Source organism: Ixodes scapularis, unplaced genomic scaffold (assembly GCF_016920785.2).
Source record: "Ixodes scapularis isolate PalLabHiFi unplaced genomic scaffold, ASM1692078v2 PGA_scaffold2__306_contigs__length_199485367, whole genome shotgun sequence".
Lineage (NCBI taxonomy): Eukaryota > Metazoa > Arthropoda > Arachnida > Ixodida > Ixodidae > Ixodes > Ixodes scapularis.
Window position 1 is genome coordinate 2,441,667 of NW_024609857.1, and position 20,203 is coordinate 2,461,869.

At 51.0% G+C, this 20,203-nt stretch overlaps 1 protein-coding gene across 3 annotated transcripts in view; it reads right to left on the reverse strand.

Moving 5' to 3' along the window:
• Window positions 1-20,203, reverse strand: part of LOC8026551 (protein Wnt-5b) — a 436,541-nt gene that overhangs the window by 32,698 nt on the left and 383,640 nt on the right. For 2 of the 3 annotated variants that reach the window (XM_029992124.3, XM_029992125.4), the window contains exon 3: window positions 2,475-2,734. In XM_029992124.3, the coding sequence (XP_029847984.3) occupies window positions 2,475-2,734 (260 nt within the window). Of the gene's footprint in view, window positions 1-2,474; window positions 2,735-9,379; window positions 9,382-10,113; window positions 10,122-20,203 lie in introns of those variants that run through there. The other variant, XM_029992126.3, reaches the window with a different exon arrangement.

The following is a 20,203-nucleotide window of genomic DNA, read 5'->3' on the forward strand; positions in this document are numbered from 1 at the left end:
AAGATATTAGGCAGTTTCATCTATCGGTGGATCGTGTTCGCACACCGAGAATGTTAACCGGTAGCAAGATGGCTAATGAAAGAGAACGATTCGGAATGGACTTGTACCGGATCGGCAGTGAAGCCGGTTTCATCGGTACAAAGCCGTTTATACTGACAACCGGGGGATGACTACTTCTGTCCGCCATTTTGGGGCTTTGACACATAGGAACTCTTTACGATTTCTTAGGAATAAAGAAGACAAAGAAACACCATTTTATATTATCGCGAAATTCGCTGGTTCTCGCTAGAGTTCCTGTATAGGCTCCCTACGGGAGCCAGAGTTGCGCGTTCTTGCATGGCATGTGGATACAGCTCCTCACGTGACTGAATTCGGCGAATACCAGCGCCGCGCGTTCGAGGCGCGCGGCGCGCTCAAAAGCCGGGGAACATACGCCGGGGCGCGTGCAACGTCTACTTTGCTGCACGACACTTGATACGGCTCCTCACGTGATCAGATCTCGGCGAATAGCGGCGAGGGCGGCACGCAGCACGTGGAATCGAACGCGCAACTCTGGCTCCCGTAGGGAGCCTATAGGAAGTATTCACTGGACGCCATATTTGAGGGCGATGTTTAGAGCGCATGCTCAGAACGAGCTCACAATAATAGCCTGCTTATACCGGCAACCTTGCTGGTGCTAAATGCACGCTCCAAAAGGACTGCGGAAGCTCGCCGTCAGCACGCGCTCAGCAGCAGCGCACACGGATATGGCCGCCCGGTGAATACTCCCCATACAGGAAATCTAGCGGGCAAAAAGCTCCGCCTATTGGTCAAACTCTCTCAGAATAAACGGCTCTGCATCAATACGCCCGGCTGCGTTCCCTGACGGCGAATTCTTAGCCTTCCCAAAATGACGGAACAAAACAACTTGTGTCGCGAGCCTTTCATTTTGATGATGAATTAATTAGCTCTGTCTAGAAAAAAAAACAAATGTTTTCCCATACAAATATTCCTGCAAAGTGGAGTTTTAAGAAACAAACTGAACAAACATAAGCTTCACTCCCAAAGCTGGTGCTGTACTACACTACTCTGCGATGCACTATATATAGTCTGTTGCAACATAAGATCAACAGCAGATGCTCCACCTCCGGAGCGAGCTTTCTACCTTCGGTAACACTTTGGCGCACGTGAAGCAAAACACGCCGAAAGGCAACGAGCGCATGTAGGAGGGAGAGCACCCAGAGCCTTTTATACTGGGAGAGTTCGGCGGGTGGGAGGGGCTTACGGCCCGCTAGGTCTAGCGGACTCAGCGGGCGCCGCTTCCGCCATGATGTGCCTTTCGGCGAGTGGGTCCCCATTGACATGCGATGTATACGCGTGTAGGTTTTGCCGTTTGCGCTCTTGTTGGCGTAAGGAGAAAGTCGAAAAATCAAGCATTTTGTTACGTTAATCATACGCTAATCATAACCTTACCTCGCACAATCGAGAACTCGGCTTCCAGTCAGCCCTTCTTGGTTTGGTTTCCCAGATCTTGTGCCTTGCGCGGTTTTCTTTTCCTTGCGGGAACCGGTACATCCTGAACCCCTTTTTCGCGTTGTTCGAGCACCCAACGGCACTGCAGCCCCCCCATTTCTTTTTCATCTAACGTCTGGCAGAGCGCAGCGCAGAACGATCATTTTCATCGTCGTCTCTCGCTCCATGGACTCTAGCGAGCCGACTGCCGGCTCGAGTCAGAAGGGCAAACGGGTTTTATCAGCCGCCACCAGCCTTACACCAAACAAGGGTGAAGCTTGCAATTTAAGGTTATAATTATAATGCAATTAATTGCAAAGGTGCAATCAAGCTAGACGGCAGGGCACATCATGGCGGATGCGCACAGTTGCCAGACTGTTTGATCAGGGCTGCCAGACTGGCGGCTGGATCAAAGAACCGCCGAACTCTCCCAGTATAAAAGGCTCTGAGAGCACCTACTCCCGATCTTATGTTACAACAGACTATAGTAACACTAACCATTGTTATTTCCTCAGTCAGTTGGAGAAATGAGGACGGTGATCGGTAGCATAGCCATACGGTCTCGGTGGCACAAGGGGAGAACATTTTTCTGGCATTGAGGGTGCCCGACAACTGGAGCACAACGCACTCAGCCAGTCGCCCTTTTTACTGGATGCGTTGATTCTTACGTCCGAGTTCCACTAGAACGACACGTTAAAACAGCCGACACTGACAAGCCTCAAGAACGGGGAGCATGTACGCGAAGGTATATTTGACGCGCAGGCTCGCAATAACTTGTGCTCGCTTCACGAGCACCGAGAGACTGGAAGCCTGCTGAAGACTTCCACGCGTACATGCTGCAATACTTGAAGCTTGTCGGCGTCGGTTGTTTCTGTTTATCGCCCCATTGGGACTCGTGCATTACTGCTACGCCAGGGGAAGTAGTAGAAACCTCCGGGAGTGCGGTCGAACAAGTTTTCCCTAGTTCCAGAAGGGCAACTCACGTATGTTGAGCACAGGCCCGAAGACGGAGTTGTCAGCGACGGTGGAGCAGTTCCATCGGCGCTGCCTGAACTGGTGCTGGCACTCTCCGATGCCCAGGCGGGCGCCACGGCCCACGTGCGGCATGTGGTCCTCGTACAGGTGGCACAGCTTGGTTTGACCCCGGGACAGGCCGAGCTGGAGCTGGCCGCACAGCAGCTGCGAGCCCAGCACGTACATCTGCGGGTTCTGGAGCACGTCCACGCCCTGCAGGCCCATGTTGCTGCACGCCGCACGAGGGCAGAGGGAGAACAACGGGCGCTGTTGAGACTCTGCCACAATGCACATCTTCGCGTAGTTCCTCCGTGCAGATACCTACTCCCGGAATCTCAAGTGCCTGCATGTGTATAGTGGCCTGCGGTGCATCTGAAGACCTCATGCGTTGGTCTACTTTCAAAAAGACTAGCCATTAAGATGGGTGATCGGCCTATGGCACTTCGGGGATCGTGCAATCTCAGCCGCACAAGACGTGGACAGCTCTTGCTACTAAGACTGCACGAGCACAGAAGCGCAAATCCATCACAATGGCTAATCTACCTAAAACACCATCGATGATTGCTGATTTGACTGCCGCCTCATTAGACGAAAGACAGACTGCAGACAGGCCTTCCTTGTAGGTCACATTTGTGATACAGAAACTGTCTGCAGACATGTTAAAGCATGTATGAAGCAAACACGCTTGGAACATGCCTGACGCAGGTCCGCAGATGTCATAATGTACGCAGCGAAAACCGTGGCTTTTGTGCGAGACGTGAGCGCGGCTTACTCCCTCGCGTGCAGACACTCCCGTACAAGAGCCTGCATGTGGAGTGCCCCGCGGTGCACTGGGAGACTCCACGCCTTGGTCCACCTTCAAAAGGATTAGGCAGCGAGATAGGAGAGCGTTCTATAACACTCTAAGGGTCCCGAAATCTCGGTCTTACAAAGGGTGGACCCCTCGTGCTACCAAGACTGCACTAACACTGGAGCGAATACTATCTCAATAGCTAATCCAACTAATGGTAAATTCCACTGGGCGTTTTGGAGCGCGCCGGGATCAGTTGACCAGATCCGGTATGGAGCACACGATCCGAACGGGGTCGCGCCGCCTACGGATCCCCAGTTGAACATGGCCACTGCTCCGGGATCGGCGGATGCCTTCCCGTCATTCACCTGCCCGGGAATCCCCTTTCCGCGGCCGCCGCGGTCGTTTCGATGACGTTTTCGCAATCGTGGCGCTAACACGTGTTCGACGCACGAGCGGCAGGATTGGCTCAGGAGCTTGTAGCAAAGATTGCCGGAATGCCGGGAGCCGCTCGAGCAACTTGACGACGAATTCTTGTCAAGCTGCAGCAACAGTTAGGGCTCATTCACACTGGAAGCGGATCCGCGTTCGCAAAGCGGTTGCGAACGCGGTTGTATAAGGATTCAGTACAATTGCACGCGCACACGATGACATCAAATGCGCGTGCATTTGCACTGGATCTTTATACAACCGCTTTCGCAACCGCTTCGCGAACGCGGATCCGCTTCCAGTGTGAATGGGGGGTAAGGCGGGCGGTACAGGCGGCACCTCCCGAGCGGCCATTACGAATTCTTTTGAGGCGAGATGGGCGAGATCAGGCGAGATGCCCCTCGAGAAAGGAAGTCACGTGTGCGCGCCGAGGGCTGGCCCGGCTGGCTTCCGGTTGAATCCGCCGAAATCGTGGGAGCGACTTTTCTGGGATCCAGATCGAGATCTGGAGCGGGAGCTAATCCAAAACGACCAGTGGAACACGTCCGTCTCGATCCCGATCGCCCAGTGAAATAGGATCGCTCCAGAAAAGTCGATCACGGCGCGCTCCAAAACGACCACTGGAATTCGCCATAAAAACAATTAATAATGCTGATCTGAGTGTTTGGTGTTGCAGCATGCACCCAGAAACTCCCCGAACGCACACGACACCTGTCAAATGTAATTCCAACTGAGGCAATCTAGATTCGTGCCTAAGAGACACGTGAGAAAAGTATGCCATACTAAAAGGTCTCGGTTTCTTTGAAGATCAAGAAAACAGTGAAGGGCGCAGCGTAAGGCAAGATGGTGAATGTTTATTCTAATGTTAAAAATCTGAGCCGAAAATATTCAGAAGTGGAAGGTACAGGCAAGAGAAAGTAGACAGAAAATGTTTCAAGTTCAGCCTAAGGTGCCCAATTTGAGACGTCTGTCGCTCCTCTTTTGCCTCTCCTTTCCGTTTCTCAATAATTTCCGTTTCTTCACCGCAGTCTCAGGTTTCTAGAATATGGTAATCTCTGAACATGGCGCATAGTTTAGACAGGAGCGACAAAGGGAGGCATATTCAGTCCGTAAAAGCGAGTCGGACCATGGAGCCTACATGTATGCTTTCGCCCTCGTCACGGTCTCCGGTCTCCCGTTCTAGCCTGACGGCTTTGTCGTCGCCCTCCGTCCCTTCAGGGAGTGAGTTATCCGATGACCCGCCGTTGCCCGCATATCCGCCTAGGTGCGGGCATAAAGCATGCCGCTGGTCTCTTAGGCCGCGATTGGTTCGCTGACAGCGGAACAGCCGGTCACGCAGCTGTCGTCTGATCCTCGCGGCTTTGTTCCCTCGACTATAGAACGGCCGACGGCATGGCGCACGCCGAGCAGAGAGGGAGTAGCCGGCGCTTCGCATGAATTCGGGAAAGGTTAAAACCACGACAGGTTGTGCTCTCCGCCGCAGAGGCTCGGAAAGTTGCCGCTAAAAGACGCTAAATTACTCGGAACACCGATTCTCGCTTTTGCTTTAAATAAGTTCAACCAATAGGGGATCGTTATCAGGATCTGATGGTCACGGTGACTAAGAGGCATCCACTCCATTCCCTGCTTAGGCCACATGGTTATAGGAGAAATGTACACCCACCGCTCTGCCCGCCTGTTCAACTCGAATGCATCGCGCAGTGTCATACATGCGTGAGCCCGTAGTGCGTATCCCATAATCAGTCGTCATCATTTATATCATACCCATCAAAACAACGCGCCCCCCCTTCATTATGATTGTCATCGTTAACCGCGCATCAAAATTAAGTTGCGTTTTCTCCACTCTCGTTCGCGTCTCATAGCTTTGGTTAGAATCCTTAACGGCGCGTTTCCAACTCCAGTTCCCGAGTCGTAGTATAGTAGGCTACCACTTCAGTTTCCTCGTTTCGTGTCTGTGTGCCTCCGGGCGGCTGGCGGTGCGTGCTCGCGGCCCGCGAAACGCGGGTCGGCCGGGGCCACGACGACTCCGCTGGAGCGCTCGGAGGCTTCGTGCAGCGGAGCTCTCCACCCTGGCTTTTATTCGGAGTCTGTGCATACCGCCGGCGAAGCTGCCCTCTTGAAAAGACGCCGCGCTCAGCCGCCGGCTAGAGGGGAGCTTGTTAGCGGGAGCAGCGGTTTCGAGTGCGTCTTCCCAGGCACAGCCTGGTCCCGGTGCACTGCGCTTTCCAGCCAAACGGATAATAAAAAATAAATAAAAAAGGCCCGAAAGCATTAACCTCGCGCACGAGAAGACGTGCGTTCTTTTTTTTTTCTTTTATTATCTTAGATTTTTTTTTCTTCTTAATTTGAGAACCGATATTGCGGCTTTCAACTTGAAGTCATAGCATTAGGGGTACACTGTTCGCGTCATAAAAATCAAGTACGGTCGGAAACCAGCCAGTAAAGACACAAAAAGTACCTCTTTGCTCACCAATCGTGAAATGACTAATGTCTTACTATATCAATTTCGAGAGAAATACGGACCTTTATCAACGATGTCCTAAAGAGTTAGAAGTCCGACGTTTCAAAACCGACTCGTTTTTTTTTTTTTTTTTTTTTGTTGTTGTTGTTGTTGTTGTTTAGTTTGTATTAGGAGCGACTATTTGCACGTAAAGAGCAGTAGCTTCTTTCCCATCTACGGTGGTGTCGTTTGCTTCACTCACTTTTTATTCTTCGAGTGCCCTAGCCCGTTGACATACGCCGATGCTAAAGTGCCTGTCGGCCTATTGATATTTCCTGGCATAGTCTCTATATGCCAGGTATCTAAGAGAAGTCGTTGGCGGATGCTGATTACAACGCTCATTACTCTGGTGTCGTCGAAATCGATACAGTGGTCGTTGTCGTCACAGCGCTCCACAATAATACTCCCCTCCCGGCCAAATTTTCGCATATCATTCTTGTGTTGTAGAATTTCTTGCTGGAGGTTCTCTGTCTCGCCAATGTAAGACGCGCAGCATTCAGAACACAAAAATTGGTATAGAACCCCTTGTGGTTTTTCTTTGGGAGGGCGGTCTTTGGGTCGTGGCATCAGGCGCACAAGCGTCATCGGAACCCGCAACCTCACGGTCGAGCAGTCTCGATAAGGAGGTAGGGCCCACCTATCAATACGTGCGCCATACGCGCCGCGCCCCTTGACTCAGTCGTCTACGTCGACGCCCGCCGTTGACCCTGGCAAGTTTTGTGGTCCTATATTTTACAGATAGGACCACAAAATCAATGCTTTGTAATTTTACAAGAAAAAACAGACCTGTGAAATACGATGATACTGAAGTCAATGCAAAGGTGCAAGCGAGCTGGACGAAAATGACGAAAATAATCCCTGGAGAAGGGGAACAAGGGGGACAAAGGACAAACACTAATCTCGAGAACACAGCAAGGTGACTGGTGGGCGACTCAAAAAAACTGGGACCTCCACTGGAACCAGGGAACTCTCATGTGGAGATATAGAGGTCCCTGGTTCGGTACCAGGACCAGGCGGATTTTTTTCGGCTGCGCACCAGCCACCTAGGTGTGTTTTGATGATTTCTGTTTGTCCTTTGTCCTCCTTGTTCCCCCTCGTCAGGGATTACTTACGACGTTCGTCTGTGAAATGCACCTTTGATAAAACGTTTAGACTGCTTCGTGTAGGTGTCGATTTTTACGGTCCATTTTAGATCGAACCTGCTGACTTCAGACGCCTGTGGATACTTCGTAACGAAAACGTAAAGTGGGACACGTGCGAGCTTTAAAATAATAATACACTTCTTTAACACGAATCTTCGACTTTCATTGTAATTGTGTTGTATCTTTATACAACCGGAAGTTAGTCAGCCCCAAGGAGCGTCTGGTGTCTCAGCTGTAGGTGAGCAGTGTAGTCAGTGCAGTACAACCACTAGCCTGGGGTCTTTAACGACACCACGCAGTCGTGATACACGACCGCACGCCGGTACGATGCTCGACCAGATCGAAACGGGTAGGAGTAGGGATTGAGCCCGGGTTCTGCAGCTCGAGCTTTCGCACTTCTACTTCTTTATAATAAGACTCGCAGGAAAAGGTAGAGAGAGTATTCAATGACGGTCATATCTGAGTGCGCGGCTGCTGAGCCCGTGCTGAGAGCGAGCGTCCGCAGTTCTTTTGCAACGTGCATTCCGCACCATCAAGATTGCCGGACTTAGCAGGCTATTACTGTGAGCTCGCTCTGAGCATGCGCTCTAAACATCGCCCTCAAATATGACGTCCAGTGAACGCACACTAAAGGACAACTTTTCTTGGCAATGAAGCCAAAGCTGTGTGTACCCGTGTGCTCGCGCAAATTCAGCGCCGATCACAGTTGTGCGAGCAGTCTTCACTTCGGAATAGCCAGAAAACGTTGCCCCGAGCACGTGCCCCCGAGTATAGGGAGTATTCACTGGCGACCATAGCTGTGTGCGCGAATGCTAAGCGCATGCTGATGGCGAGCTTCCACAGTTCTTCCGCAACGTGCATTCCACACCATCAAGAGTGTCGGTTTTAGCAGCCTATTGATGTGAGCTCGTTCTGAGCATGCGCTCTAAACAGCACCCACAAATATGGCGTCCAATGAATACTCCCTATAAAATATACAGCTGCTACGAAACAAGAAATAAAAGATTCACCCACATTCTCTGGTGTATCAAATTACACTATCAAGCCCCACGCTCGCGCCAGTGGCTTTGACAGCGTTGCACGCTAAGTATGAAACGGAGTATATAATATTTATATGTAAGGCGCGACACGAACTTCATACCGATGGTTTTTCGCATTTTACTTCGGTATTAGCAAGCACCGAAAGCACGTTCTGGTTAGAGCCCCAAATGAACACTTTCCACCCCAGCCTTTATGACAGCCTTGCTATTCTAGAGAAAATAAGAAGACAGGCGACCGCGTGTTTGCGCGGACAATGTCGTGCTATGTACTGAGCTACAGTCATGACGGAAGGAGTCAAATACACCACCCCTAAAGGTTCGCGTCGAAATTTTCTGCTCATTCTCTAATTTACGCGGTCGACATCACGTTGTGCAGCAGATCCATTAAATGGCTCGTTCATAAGCCTCTCACTCACACAAAACATTGTTTCAGGTTCAGTTAAGATATAGTATCTGAAAAGAGAAGAAGCCACATTCCGGGTGACATTTTTGACTCTTTGCACGGCTTTATACGCAGGAATAGAATAAAGCGTTGTGATACTTACATAGAGTAAAGTATCCACGTCGAGAAGGAATTCATTTATTGCGTTTTCGAGGTGAACGTGCGCACTAAAAGGTCCACAATACACGTTGAACACTGTACGAACTTATTAATGCGTAAATATATTTCAGAACTATAACATACGAGTAACGTATGCAAACGTGGTTCATTTATCGTAATATTTATGTTTTTGTTCTCAGTAAAGATCCATCTATCTCTCGAAACATTTCCGTTATGCCATTTTTCGAGATAAAATCTCACTAGACAAGTAGCGCTCCGTTTTGTAAGATAGGAGAGAACCAAAGCCCTTCGAGCGATAAATGGTCGCAGTGAAATATTACGACTCGTAGGGTAAGGTTTTTCAGGATGTTCTGAATCTTCAACATTTTATCAAACGGTCAGTTCCGTCTTTCATTGAATGCCCCCATGTACATCTTGGAGAATCCGCACGACGGAAGCGGGGAAAAGAGCTTAACGACGTTGAGATGAAGCTTGTGCAGCAGTGTATCCATGATGTGTGGATACATTACGTACTGCACAAGCTGTATCCACGACTGTTTGGAGTGTTTGTCAAACAAAACTGGACCATATATTCGAAGCATCTTCGTATCACTGGAGCGTCTCGAGGCGAAAGGGGGACACGCTCATGTCGTCCGCCCTACTGCGCCTTTTCGACGAGGCAGTTTGTCGCCTCGTTACCGGTTAAGTCACCGCGGCCTGGACCCAATTGGGCTGCGGTACCGTGGCGTTTTTTTAACTGCTACAGTCCTTCCTATTAAAATTTTGTGGGCGTATTCGGTATTGTTGCTTTTGGAATTTATTTGTTTACTAGTCAGTTCCTTCAAAACTCTCGGCGTATTTTTATTGAGAACATGCCCTGCCTTGTGAAAAATCTTACTCGTATAAGAAATGTCTTGGTACAATAAGCGCATATTATCAAACAAGATCATATAAAAAAAAAATTGGTTTGTGTGTGTGTTTTTACAGCCTAGAACTTGGTCTGCCTCACAGGGGCGACGAGTCTCCCAGCTGTAGATGAGCAATTTAGCCAGTGCGGTACAGCCGCTAGCCTGGGGTCTTTAACGTGCACCACGCAGTAGTGATACACGACCGCACGCCGGTACGATGCTCATCCAGATCGAAACGGGCAGGGGTGGGGCTCGAACCCAGGATCCCTGGGTTCTGCAGCGCGAGCTTTCGCTCCTCGTGCTCCGAGCTGGTGTGCGCTAGACCACTCGGCCACCGATCCCCCCTAAGGTCATATAAGAACATGTAATAACCGTAAAGGAACACATAAGATTATAAAAGAAATTTTAAGAAACTTCTTATATGTTTCTTATGTGATCTTGTTTGATCATATCCGCTTGTTGGACCAAGATATTTCTTACACAGATAAGTTTTTTTTTTTTTCACAACGATAGGATTGTCGTATAAATTATCTTATTCCCAACGTATCCCGCGTGATAGGGAACCTAGATCGCCCCCTTTCTTTGTCACCCACGAATGTCAAATCGTTAAGGTACAACTCTCTCTTTTACTCTCACTTAACATGCTACCATCTAATCTGAAGATCAACACTATACTCGGCGACAACTTTTCTTGGCAATGCAGCGGAAGGTACGTCCCGCGTCCCCCTCTCCCATTTTGAGTGTACGCAGGCTCTCCTCCCCTCCCCGGAAATGGGGGAGGAGGAGAGCCCGCGTACACTCAAAATGGGAGAGGGGACGCGGGCCTGTACCTTCCACTGCATTGCCAAGAAAAGTTGTCGCCGAGTATAACCAATATTTAAAAAAAAAAAAACTGTTTTTGTTACAAAACACGTTATTAACGAGCGTATGTAACGATACTTATGACTCTCACACTGCTGAAATATTTAGAACCTTTAAGGAAATCATTATTTACACGTATATGCATGTAGACTATGCGTTAGTTTCAAAAAAGTAAAATAAAAGATTCGTGCTTTTTTTTTTCTTTCTTTTAAAGAGGAAAATGGAGGAAAATTCACCACCAGCGTACCCCTCTCGCCGCGCAGAGAATAGGCGGGGGGTCACTCAGCGAACAAACTATATGGTTTTCAAATGGTTAGAACTGGCACTCCCACATTTGTTAAATAATATTTGTATTACTAACGTGGATTTTGATTGTAGAACTTTTAAAGATTTGCGCCTGTGTTTTTGCACCTGAGATATGTTTTTGGTTGTTATTTCTTTAATAGGTTAAAAAGCGTAGTCGTGTGAATTTCAATTGTTACTTTCTGTGCGTGTGTGTGTGCTACTTTTTTCTGTATTTCCTAGACGCTTGCAGCTGACCATGGTAGGGTCCCGAGGACCATTCAAGCTGCACATTGCAGCTTTTTGTCCTCGGTTCCCACCATCATAATCGATGGAAGAAAATAATTTTATTACTATTATTATTATTATTAGGTACAAGGAAGTAGCCAGAACTGCTAAAGCTACAGTCAATATATCGTTTTTATGTTTTTAGGCTGTACAAGCAGGAACGTGTTGCCCCGGACGATGCTTGCACTGCACGAGTGACTCGAGTGACTCGATCGAGTCTCCACGTGGACCGATGACCGACGCCGGTTCGCGTAAAGACCTCGCAGCCGTCTCCTCGTTTGTCGAAGAGGGATGGACGGCGAGGAGGACAGCGGGCGCTGTTTGCCGAGCCCGCGTCGTGCGGACTGCCGCACGGCAAGGGCCGAAGGAACCCCGCCCGTCCGGCACACACACCGTGACTCTCCGCGCAGTCGCCGACCGAGCATCGGGAGAAGGGGGAGCCTGCAGCCAGCGCGAGAAGTACGAGAACGAGCCGACGATCGAGGCGGCCCGAAGAGACAACCGTCAGTCAGGGACCTCTGAATCGCGCGTGACTTACGGACGGCTGTCCTCCTCTCACGCGTGGCAGCGGTGGTGCCGCCGCCAGCTCGTATACTACACTAGTCGCACCGATGTTTGCCAACTGAGTGCGCGACAACATGCTTGATCTACGAGGCTTATGAAATGTGTGCGCGAAGAAGGCTGGCAGGCTCTGTCTTCGTACGGAACATCTCTTTCTTGCCGGGTCGGGTCGGCCTCCTCAGCGCCGGAACGCAAAGATGAGAGAATGTGCCGCGCTTGTTAAAGGCAGCTAAAAAATCTCTGACATGCCGCTTTGTTTTTTTTTTTATCGTTTGATTTGCTAGGTTAAGGTACACGAACCAATTTCATTTTTGCCCGGAATATTCCTTTTGACATTGTGACGCAGGAGCGGGGGAAAAATGGGACGGACAAAAACGGATATGTGTTTGTCCGTCTCGTTTTTTCCCCGCTCCTGGGTTACCATGTCAGTATTAAACCAGCTAGCCTGCACGCTTGCTTTAGTCTCAGTATTTTTTCACCTGTGCACGCTTGTTCTGTAAACATCTAGGCACGCATAACTGCTATTCCAGTTGCGTTAGCTCGCTCCGCACAACCCAGAGATCCTGATACGCGTCAAACCGAGGCAGTGGCCTTGTCAGGCAGCCTTTCGCCTCTGCCACCCATCCAAATGGATTCCCGAAAAAAGAAAAAAAAACAGTAACAAAATACTGGCCCCGCCTAGACGTGGATTAGCATCGCACCGACATGCGTCTTCTCTGCAATCGCTACCGCCTGGCGCACGTTAGAAATCTACAATCCGTTGCAACTCAAGAAGGTAGAGCAAGGGAAACGAAGGCAAGGGAGGAGGAAGCAGACGGAACGCTGGGGAGAGGAAGATGTTTCCCTCTCTCTCCTCCAGCGTTCGGTCTGCTTCTTCCTCTCCAGTCTTCCTCTGCCTCGCCCTACCTCCTTGAGTTGTAAATTACTATAGGCAGTCTCATTGCGTTGACGAACCCCACATGCAGCAGAGATACCAGACGGCATTTTAGGAAAGACGAACTTCCAATGTCTAAAAGCTCCATACAGCAGATGTTCTCGTAAAGCCGAGGTCACACTGCTCACACGCCATTCACAACAGACTGCGGACACGAGTCACATCAGTATCCGTGGTTCCAATGCCGCGTGCACAGTTTCTCATTGAACCCATTGCCACGCGGCATTTGAGGCGCGGATCTCGCGGTGATTCGAGTTCGAATCTGTGTGCATACTGTCTTTTGTATGATGTATAAGCAGTGTGGCTCCGGCTCAAGTGTTCCTCTGGTTCACACCCGTGAAAGAACTTCACCTCGGACAGAGAGAAGAAAAGTTCCGCCTCGCGCAGCTCCAGGAAGGCTCATAAACATCGTCATCGTCCCGACAGACGGCAGGGCATCCTCCGAAGCGCACGCGCAGTTGCGGCAGCATGTCCCTTCCCGCGGGATACCGTTCCTCGGGGAGAACACCGAAACCCCGAGGGGGCCCCGCGGGCCCTCTCGCTGCGGGCCGATAAATTGGCCATCTCCCGCGGAGTCGGCCGCTTTGTGCGGCCGCCGCCGGCCCGTCCAAATTGAGCCGTCCTCGGTCGCAGGTACGGATGTGCGCGCTGCCGCCTGTTTATGAGCGCACCACCTAGAAGACAAGGCCTGCGCATGACGTCATCGTTAGTGGACCCACCTCGAGTGGCAAGCGCACTGAAGCTCGATGACAGTCGCCGTGTGCGTCGCGCTCCTTGTGAGACGCCGCGAAACACGCTGGCGGCGTCGCCGACGCGAACTACGTGGATCCACTAGTGATGACGTATGAAGGGGAAAGGTACGGGCCTTTTCTTCGAGGTGGTATCGCGGGAGCGCGGAAGTCCCCCGCTCGACAAAGGCCGCGCCGAAAGGCCTCGTTGTGCGTCGAGGGGCCATTGTGGCAGCCAGTTTCTCCAAATCACGACCCGACGGGGGCGCCGGGGGTCGCGGCAGCGGGGGGTCGCAGCCCTCCGTCTCGAGAGAGCTCGGCGAAACCGCGAGAGGAGCTCGCGCATTGTCCGCGGGCCACGGCGCCGGGTTCACGGTTCACGGGGCGCCTTGTGCGCACGTCGGCACGACGGCGGCCCTTTGCGAGCCGCGCGCCATCTGGAGTCCTAATTCAGAAGCCGGTGCTTGCGGCGGGCCTTTCTGCGCGGGCAGCCGAGGGTGACCACCGCTGAAACTCGACCGGTATTTGCGGGCGGCAGGGTGCCTGTTTGTGCCGAGTGCGCGGGCATTATGCTGCGAAGACCCCGCTGTGCGTAGACCATCCTTTCGGTCACATGAGCTCTAGTCGTTTCCTATTCACCTTTAAAAAACTGCGCAAAATGCAAAAATTGTTTTGCCGTGTTTTTTTTTTTTTTTTGCTGATTTTTGCTTCGCCCCTGTTACCGAACGCACGCGGTCTTGAGCTAAGAGGTTTATAAAGAATAACTTTCATGGGGATATAAAAAAAAATAAAAGAAACGGGTCATAATGGGGGCATGCCGGTATCTTCCAACCGACTATATGAGCTCCGATGGCCGTTGGCGAGTAAACAGGATTTATGGCAGGCACGTAGCCAGGGGGAGGGGGGCATGAGGCCCGGCCCCCCTTCCCCCCCAAAATCTTCCATTTTGCTGGGACCTACACTCCTCCCTCCCCCTCCTACAGCATATTGTCATGGGTAGGCCCTCCCTGAAACAAAATCCTGGCTACGTGCCTGATGTATGGTATGCGAAAACAATGACATGCAATTGTTAGCCGGAGTGACAGCCACTCATGTCAATGATCTTTCCTTCATCGGCTTAGGTCATTAGGATGGGTGATCGGCCTCATGGTTCACTGTAATGCAGTTCAAGTCCGCAAAATGGCGAACGCCTTTTCGTCGCTGAGACTGCCCCTGGATTATTGGTTCACCTATCGCTGAACGCACGTCGTGGACTGATTGAAGCAAGTCCAACGACCGGTGTTCCGAGGTGCACCGCAGGCAATACACCCTCGGGGGCTTCTGAAAGCGCCTCTCATGATCCTCGTCTCACCCTCGGGAGACCGTGGAGAGATGCGATGCTTAACCACTTGCTCAAAACGTTAATTCTCGTTCAGCTCTGATCGCAAACACGGACCCTACACAAATGCCGGGGACATTCATTCCACGGATTCTCGCCTTCGAGGCGGCGTGCCATGGTCTGCAACTTGTGCTCGACGAGACACGGCCGCGTCCGGCAGTCAGCCAAGCGCGGAGGCTTCGTTCGCCGGGGCTCGGGTATCGCCTTTCCGAATGCTAGAAACGGCGTTTGGTCATCGAAAAGGCCGCAATAGGACGCGACGTCGAGGGGCTGCATGAGTAGCTGACAAACGAATTGCACTACCTGCCCTCATACGCTGGTGTCTTCTAGAAGCGTTCCCTCCACCCTGCTGTTTTGACTACACCGTTACAGAGCAATACTTCAAAGCTAACAATAAGAAATTACCATCATCGCGATGCAATGAGGGCACGTGCAAGCCGTGCGTACCTTTAGGAGCAATGTGGAAAAACAATACCTACTAAAGACGAATGCGAACAGAGCCCACAGTCTAAGCGAATAAAAGATGTCATCTTCGCTGCTGTTGCCTGGTGTCCACGCTGCCTGTGAACACTGTGCTGCTCTTGAGTGCGCACTCGCAAGCACAGCAGAGCCGGAGGAGTCGGCCGCCTCCGAGACAACGTCAAACGCGTCGACATTTGCGAGTGCGCAGCCGCAAAAGCCCCCTGCAGCGGGACCGTGCTGGTGGAACCCGCCAGCCAACGGAAGCTCCTCGCGGAAGGGCCCCCGGGGCCTCATCGAGGACCCACCCGTATCCTGGACGCCTGCCGCGCCTGGACGTCGACTAGGAGCCGCAGCGGCAGTGCGCCGCCTGGCAGGGACGTCGCTGACGTGCAGGGTCGACCGCGGGGCCGCCGAGGTCTCCTCGTGAATATGCAGAGGCGGCTTGCCGACGACCAAGACGCTTCGAAGAGCATGCCGCGAGAGAAAGAGCGGTTTCGGCGTCCGTGCCGCCGCTGGTTCCCACGCCCTCGTGCGCGCCATCGCCTCTTCTGCCTGGCCGCGTGCACGACGCTCGTGCCAGTCTCACCTCTTCGAGACTCTCTCACTCCCTCTTCCTCCCTGTGCACCACCTCCAATAACTGAGCGAGTACTAAAACGCCAAAAATAGAAAAACCGAAAGGGCTTCCTTCGAGTGTTCACTTTGTGCACATTATGTGAGCCGACAATTTCACAATATGAGTTCATCCGTCGGTTCGCTGCCGGAAGCCCGCGCGTTTTGTGCAAGGAAATACAGAAAACGGTCAAAGGATATTCACGATACCAAGCAGGGACTGGGAGTCCGGCGTGCGTGTGCAACTGAAATCCTGTCAGTTTGTTTCACGCGCGTGCGGCACGTGCTCGCAAACGGGGATATTTGGGGCATCTCCCGAACGTCTTTTTTGCAATTAATATTTTTTTTTAGAAATTCAGTGCCGTCTAGTTGTTTAAATATTAGTCCAAATTCTGGTATCCTAGCGGCGGTCAAAATCTAATATATATTCTTCAACCAACGGGTACGAAAGTTACGGTGTTATTCGCTGTACAGTACTTTCTCTATTCGTTTCAGTTTCAATGGTGCCAAGAAATTACCACTCTGTGCGAGGCACTTACATGATAATGTTCACCGCATTTTATTTTATTAACATGAGCAGCCAAAAAGGTGCCGAAGCCCAGCATTACGGGGATTCGCAAGGCACCCTTAAGGGGAGCGCGGGTCAAGAAATATAAGTTCCGACTAGTCCTTTTGAGCATATGCGCAAATCGACAAGTGCGCACTTATTTATTTGCTTTCATTCCTGGAGCGGTTGGGGTCGCCCACTTTCCTCTATGGGCAGTTTCGTAACTGACCTAATCTACTTACGTTGGAATATGCAAACGCTGCAACCTCCGAGATGCGCATCAAGTTTCGCGAAAGAGTTGGAAGGAAACTGCTCGCTTTTATTTCTGAAATTACCCCGTAACAGAAAGCTTCTTGGTCAATGGAATTGCGTGCAAGTATGACTCGGATTCCACTAGTGTAGTAAGCTCGTGTAAAGTGAAAGGACAGTCCCACTGAATATCGTTGCACCGCCCCTTTAAGGCTACCAACTTCCTGATTGCCTTTTTGCGAGACACGGGACTGGCACGGACCCTCCACTACGACGTGAGATAATTTCATTGTAATCACCTCATCATCGTACATATTTTCTCCCCATGACGTTTCATCTTGTCAGTCTTTCCTCCTTATTCCCTTCTGCCCAGTGTAGATTACAGTCTGCTCGAGCGATGAGGGTAATCTCTCTGCCATTCAATCATCCTCTCCCCGCGGAGCACAGTGAAAGGAAATCATCATTTTCCGTTTCAGCAAAACTTGGCATAAAACAGATGATAAGAGTCCAGTCAGTCGATAATATCGTGAGAACGAGGCATGTAACAGTGCATCGCCGGAGCGAACTCATGCGGGGCCCCCCGTCAAATATGCCTCAGTCCGACATTCCTATTCGTTACCTGGGATGGTAGCTTCAGCCGTTAAAAAGAGGCACACAGTCCGAGGAGCGAGCCTAGCGTATCTCCGATAACGACTTGAAACCTTTAAAATTAGCTTTCTGCCGCGCGCGACGCGGAAGAGCAAGTAAAAAGTTCCGAGTGTTTCCGCACATGCAATTTTTAGAGATTTCAATTCATTAAGAAACCACCATTTTCTGGATTCCAGTGCACAGCCCCCGCAGAGCACCGGAAAGCCTTTGCTTATAAAATATTTTTCACTGAAATAAGCTAAGTTCGCGGTGTGACCCTTCATCGTGACGTTTCACGTGCTAACGGCATGCTCAGTGTCAGAGCGCGAACTGCATTCGAAGCTTTTGTCGCCCTCGTAATTCATTGAACTTGTTCAGTCACAACGATGCGCTCAACGAGTGCGCCGAAGGGAACGTGGCGGCGCGGGCATTTTCGAGTCTGCTCATGGCGGGATAGAGAGAGACGTGATTCGACGCGCTCGACATGATCCCGGGAGCAGGATGTGCCCAGCAGCGCCCTGAAAGCGGGCTGCTCGAGGGGGAGGCGGGGGCGGCAGTTAAGTCGCCGCTTTTTGAGTCGGCGCCGAGCGGCTTTCGTTTGAGCCGCTCCGGCCGTCATCGCGCCCCGAGGCAGAGCGCGCGGGCTCCCGGGGTTCTCGGCGCGCTTCCAAGTGGCGGATGCGGCCCTCGTTAGATGGGCCGAGGCCCCATCGGGGTTTCCGCCCCCGTCCTCGCCCGGGGCGCAGCCGCCCGTGCCAATTAGGGGGAATCTCTCGGCGGAGCCCACTTAGCTCGCCAACCAACGAGAAATTAAACCGAGCGCCTCCTTTATTTTTTTTTTCCCCCGTTTTCTTTTTCTTTTTATATAGGGAACACTCTAATAATTGCCTGCACGGGAAGAAGGACTGCGCGTACTCGCATTCAGAGTCTGCCGCGTTGCTGATCGGGCGTGTTTGCGCTCGGGAGTTGGCGTTTGCTGAAACCGACGTTGGGTCAGGCTGCCTCGCTCGACATTATCGCGAACCTTGGTCACACTGCTCATAGATCATACAAAAGACATCGCTGCCGACATGATGACCGAATTATCTGGACACGCCTCGAGGGTGTTCGAAGCATGTTTTGCTTTATGTATGCGTGGAACGTGTCTAAAAACACGTTTTTTTTTTGTTTTTTGTTTTCTTTTTTTATGACCAATGTGACCTTTATACAAGGAAGACCTCAGACAGTGTCTGGACTTCGTCTTTTGCACGATGTATTCGGAATGTGACCGTGGTTTAAGATGCGTCTGGTCTAGAAACTTTTCGGTATACCATGTTGCTTCAGTTCGTTCGGGACGAACTGAATTACCAGAGGCGCGCTCTCGGCGCTGAAGGTATGAGCCCAACTGGAAGCCGTAGTCACTGGCAGGATTAGAACGACAAGCTTCAGTTGTCTTACCTCCAGCGCCAGCTTCCTACCTTCGATACGGCTTCGGCGTTTAGGGAGCCTCAAGCTTCGGCGGAAGGCAACGCGTGTGTGCTGAGGGCCCGATATTTCGAAGACACGCGCTGCCGTCCTTATACTACGATACACAAACTTTAAACGCGGGCCAAATTGAGCCGCAGGCTTGCCGACCTTTTCTCGTTTTACCGAGGTGCCTTCGAAGCGGGCGTTGACGAGCCTCCTCGAAGGCCTATGCTGAGGAGAAGGACACAGTTGCACATTAAAGGGGCACTGACACCCCAAAGGTCGTTTTTTTTTTTATTGTCTAGAAAGATGCAAGTTGCAGTCATAGATACGCAAAAAAAAAACCGCATCGTGAAAAAACATTTTCCGCGCGCGGGCGCGCCTTTTTATTTTTGGCGTTTGATTCTCCCGCCTCTCGGCTCCTCGCTTCTTTTGAATCGTGTCGTCAAGAATCATGAAATTTAGAAGCTTTGCAGGCGACATCTCTATAACATTTAATAACGGCAATCCTAAAATATGTTTTTTTTTTTTTTTTAACGCAATTGCGAACGCACTACGGCCCTTCTTTTTGAAATACCAAAAATCGAAAGTTCGTTGTGGTGCCGTCTCCTGGATTTCTATCCTCCCACGGAAAACAGGCGATACCGCTCAAAACCGGTCCGCCGGCGCTCGCTGCGATCGCTCCTTTCCTCCTCGCTTTGGGTCGCCATGGCAACAGCAGGGAGTCGTGAAAGAAAGTGGACTCTCAGGACTCCGCAATATTTGACGTCAACGCACCGGCGCGGATCGCGCGGGAAATTCGAATTCGGCATTTGGAAATTGTTTTTTTACTTCAGAAATACTGAATTCCCAAATTTAAAATTTTAAGGGTAATGTCCCGGCATCGTTTTCAATCGTTTCGGGTAATAAAAAAAATATGATTTTGATGCGTCAGTGCCCCTTTAAGTGGCACTAACCTGTCCTGCTGTGGCAATGATGAAATGAAGCGAACGGAATAAGAGGAAACAAAAATTGAAGGTCGGTTATAACGGCACCAATTCACAGCTGCCTGAAAGCGTCCATATCTTACACCGTGCCATAAACGCACCATACTAAAAAAACCCGGAGACGGGGGAACGCAAAAAAGGGACAACCGCAACACTGTCTGTGCCCTGTCTATTTCTATAGACAGACGTCCATATTCGTATCGAAACCCATTTGAGCGTTCACAAAGGCTCTGTGACTTTTCCGGCGTTTCGTGGGAAAGCTGCGTTGATAACCTGCCCGTACGCTCAGTCGCTCGGAACGAGCTGAGGACACGCGACGCGCGTGAGACGTCGTTGCTGGAAACTTCGGGCGATGGCTGCTCACAGGATCTTGCGAATGCTCCTCCCTC